At 36.6% G+C, this 4503-nt stretch overlaps 2 protein-coding genes across 2 annotated transcripts in view; both read left to right on the top strand.

Annotated features, from left to right (window-relative positions):
* The window catches only part of LOC106755785 (MDIS1-interacting receptor like kinase 2), a gene marked incomplete in the record, with an annotated part of 3195 nt that extends 1102 nt beyond the window's left edge, over window positions 1-2093 (top strand). The window contains 2 exon segments of the mRNA XM_014637999.2: window positions 1-1555; window positions 1658-2093. Of these exon segments, the coding sequence (XP_014493485.1) occupies window positions 1-1555; window positions 1658-1968 (1866 nt within the window).
* Window positions 2094-3206: 1113 nt separating this feature from the next.
* LOC106755961 lies at window positions 3207-3754 on the top strand. The gene is made up of 2 exons (XM_014638199.2): window positions 3207-3335; window positions 3438-3754. The coding sequence occupies exons 1-2, from the start codon at window positions 3212-3214 to the stop codon at window positions 3584-3586; spliced, it is 273 nt and encodes a 90-aa protein (XP_014493685.1). The 5' UTR covers window positions 3207-3211; the 3' UTR covers window positions 3587-3754.
* Window positions 3755-4503: the final 749 nt, after the last annotated feature.

The raw sequence follows: 4503 nt of genomic DNA, 5'->3' as shown, positions 1-4503 counted from the left end.
TCCTTGTACAGGGTTCGACTTGAATACAACCGGCTGACAGGTTTTGCGGATCAGGATTTTGGAGTCTATCCCAACCTCACTTACATGGACTTCAGTCATAACAGGGTGGAAGGTGACCTCACTGCAAATTGGGGTGCCTGCAAAAACTTGCAATATCTCAGCATGGCTGGGAATGGAATAAGTGGCAACATTCCAAGTGAGATTTTTCAGTTGGACCAACTACAAGAGCTTGACCTATCCTCCAACCATATATCAGGAGAGATTCCTTCACAGATAGGAAATTCCTCCAACTTGTATCAATTAAATTTGAGTGGAAACAAACTTTCTGGCATGGTACCAGTAGAAATTGGAAAGCTTTCCAATTTGCGATCCTTAGACCTCTCTATGAACATGCTACTGGGACCAATCCCTAATCGGATAGGGGACATCTCAAACTTGCAGAATTTAAATCTTAGCAACAATAACTTTAATGGCTCAATCCCCTACCAAGTTGGAAATCTTGCATCTTTACAAGATTTTTTGGACTTGAGTTTCAATGCACTTTCAGGAGAAATTCCTTCTGATCTTGGGAAGCTTTCAAATTTGGTAAGCTTGAATATCTCTCACAACAATCTGACAGGTTCAATCCCTGACTCCCTCAGTACAATGGTGAGTTTGTCAGCCATCAACCTCTCCAACAACAATTTGGAGGGTAAAGTTCCCGAAGGGGGTGTGTTCAACTCTTCTCATTCCGTGGATTTGAGCAACAACAAAAATTTATGTGGAAATGTTCAAGGTTTGAAACCTTGTAATGTCTCTCTCACTAAACCTGATGGTGGTGGATCAAGTAACAAAAAGGTTGTGATCCCAATAGTTGCATCCTTGGGAGGTGCTCTTATTGTTTCTTTGGTGTGTGTTGGGATTGTTTTCTTTTGCTGCAAGAGGAAATCAAGAGCTCGAAGACAAAAGAGTTCAATCAAAAAACTAAATCCATTTTCCATTTGGTACTTCAACGGCAGAGTTGTGTACGGAGACATAATTGAAGCCACCAAGAACTTTGACAACCACTATTGCATTGGGGAAGGAGCATTGGGAAAAGTTTATAAAGCAGAGATGAAAGGTCAAGTATATGCAGTAAAAAAGTTGAAGTGTGATGCAGAAAACTTAGACATTGAGAGTATAAAAACCTTTCAGCATGAGGTAGAAGCGATGTCAGAAACACGCCACCGAAACATAATCAAGCTTTACGGATTTTGCTCTGAAGGGATGCACACATTTTTAATCTATGAGTACATGAACAGAGGGAACTTATCAGCCATGCTGAAAGATGACAAGGAAGCCTTGGAACTAGATTGGCCTAAGAGGGTTGACATTGTGAAAGGTGTAGCAAGCGCTTTGTCCTATATGCATCATGATTGTTCTCCCCCTTTAATTCACAGAGACATATCAAGCAACAACATTTTACTCTCCGACGATCTTTCAGCTCATGTCTCAGATTTTGGAACTGCAAGGTTTCTCAAGCAGGATTCACCTATTTGGACATCATTTGCCGGCACATATGGTTATGCTGCTCCAGGTGACCTTGTCTTACTCTTATTTATCTTTGAAATTTATGCTAGTTTGAAATTCAACTTTTTTGTTCTTTTTTGGAAACTGACTGATATTCACTGTGCTGCAGAGCTTGCATACACAATGGCAGTGACTGAGAAATGTGATGTGTTCAGCTTTGGAGTTTTGGCTTTCGAGATTCTCACAGGAAAGCACCCTGGTGATCTTGTTTCCTACATACAAAGTAGCAGTGAACAGAAAATAAACTTCAAAGAGATTTTAGACCCTCGTCTCTCGACTCCTTCCAAGAACAATATTTTGAAGGAATTGGCATTGATTGCAAACCTTGCTCTTGCATGTTTACAAACCAATCCTCAATCTCGACCAACTATGCGATACATAGCTCAACTTCTTGAAATGGATAGTGCTGATATGAGATAGCTCAAAATTTATGTTTTCTTTTTCTTTCTTTTCTGTCATAGCAGTAAACAACTTTCTGACGCACGTGTTTGTATTTGTCTATGTAGAAACACTTATCTTCTAATCACAGTGATTGTTTTTCCCTTTTCTGCATAGCAATTTATTGAATGAAATGGTTAGAATATTCACTGTGCTGCATTGCTTGTTGGTGGCAAGGGGGACAAAAATAGCTGTTCATGGCGATTTTTTCTATTTCCATTGATTTGGCAACTGCACATGCAAGTGAACTTAGCTTACTAATTATTTTAGTAAGAATTGCTTGATTTTTATCAACTATAAGCATTATAAATCTTCTACATCTTATAACACTTTAAAGTAAAACTCGTTAAATTATGACCAGGAAATTGGTTTGCACTTTCCATGTTCTTCTCTTCATTTCTAGAACCTGATGAATCTGAAATAGGATAATATAAGTTAGGAAAAACCTCTTGGATTGTCAAAACATATGCAAGTGGTGTTAAGAAAATATTTTCTTTTATGGAATACGAAGTCAGCTACAATCCGTTGGTAAAATAATGGTGAATAAATTTCAGAACAAACATGATTTTACGTAAAGGATAAAAATAAAAGGATTTAATAATATTTTCATATAAATTATAAAGTGATCTATAAATTATAAAGTGATCTATACTGACATATAACTCCTATTCTTTTATAACTTTTATAGGAACTTCTCTAACAGAAGTAATATTTTTCAAGTATTAGGACAGAAAACTGCTTCTTTATCCAGCAAAGTAAAACAAGACATTGCATATTCAAGGATTGAGAAGTGTGTCGTAGATAAAAAGCATGAATTAGAATCTGCTATATAACATCAAATGGTGTTAATCAAGACAGATCCTGATAATAAGGCTGGAATTTGACCTTTTCAAAAAGGAAGAACTGGTCCTGTGTATTCAATATTCTTTTTCTTTTTCATGCCAGACTCGCTTTCTTATATATTTTATGGCATGATGAAACAACGATTAATTAAGAATGGTTATTTTAGTTGACAATCCTCTCATTTATGGCACGCATTGACTCAGTTAACGCGGAAACATACCAGAATAACGCGCACAAATTTCCTTATCAATGATCTTTTTTATAGAAGAAATTTGTAAAACTGCAGAAACTACTGGTAACAAAGTCAAGCAAATAATTAAATAAAATACTTGGATTGATATAAAGTTGACATGCTCTTGATGAGTGCACAACAACCACATTAATGGCGTCTAAGACTAAGAGAAGCACCTCGCTTACATGGCTGCTGCTTCTCTTTATTTCTTTGTTGTTCAGTTTTTCTGCTAATAAAGCAATTGCTGCAAGGAACCTTGCTGCTAATTATGCAGGTAAGTCAACTACTTCTCTGATAGATTTACCTTCGAATTATAATTACAATTAGTCATATATAGATAGATACATAGATATATATGATGTATGTAATTTTGTAGGTTCAGATGATGAAAGGGGTGTGAGTAGGAGAGGTCTTGGAAGTTCTCCATGTAAGAGAGGAAGAGAAACTTCTGAAGTGGCTGAAGGTGTAAGGACACAGGGATTTCAAAAGCCATATGATAATCCACGTTGCCACAATTATCTGTGATTTATTTGCAGGGGTTGTTCTTCTATATGTTGCAAATCAAAATAAAACATCTCATGTAACTGATTTCTGCTACATGCTTTAAAACAAAGTTGTAATGTGAACAATCTGTTAAAGTTTTACAAGTGAATGTATTTAAAAAGTTATTTGATGATTTTCACATTTTATTTACTTTGGTGTTGAAAAGTGTAAACTTTGACTAATTCCCAATAGGTAAAATATGAAAATAATAATTAAGAAAATTGATGAATGATGTAAAGGTGAGAAGTAAGTGACGTAATGACGGTAGATACGCATGGACATGCAGCGTTGGTGGAAATCAGCTTTGGCGGCATCACTCTCTTCGAATCCTTGATGAAGACGGAGATATAAGTGAAGAAGGAGCTTCCACAGAGTAGTCAATTTTAGATGGAATGATTAAACCAGTCTCTTATAAACCACAAAACGCGTTCATATAATGTCAACTATGCTATACAAGGTCGTCGAGGCTCCAACATGCTGGAAGGAACGGACAAAATCCTTAAATGTCTTCATGAAACAAACCAAAATCATGCATCCACACTTTGAAAGAGATAAAACAGGAAAAACAAAGGTAAATGATAGTGATGTACTATGACATGATCAACGTTAATGGCTATTTATACGGTAGGAGTAATTAAATGTAACTATTCCAAAACAAGTAAAGAGTTTCTGATCAACATTACAATGAATAACAATACGTGTTATGCCATAGCAATCCCAGCTATGGTGGTGCTTTTGCTGGCTATGTGTGAAGCCACTTCAGGGTTAACACAAGCTGATGCTCTTCTTAGGTGGAAACAAAGTCTACCTGATCAACCCATTTTGGAGTCGTGGGTGATCAACTCCACTGCAACTACTCAAACTCCATGTTCATGGCGAGGTATCACGTGTGATTCCCA

Source organism: Vigna radiata, chromosome 2, assembly GCF_000741045.1.
Source record: "Vigna radiata var. radiata cultivar VC1973A chromosome 2, Vradiata_ver6, whole genome shotgun sequence".
Taxonomy (NCBI): domain Eukaryota; kingdom Viridiplantae; phylum Streptophyta; class Magnoliopsida; order Fabales; family Fabaceae; genus Vigna; species Vigna radiata.
This window is presented reverse-complemented; position numbering and strand designations above follow the sequence as displayed.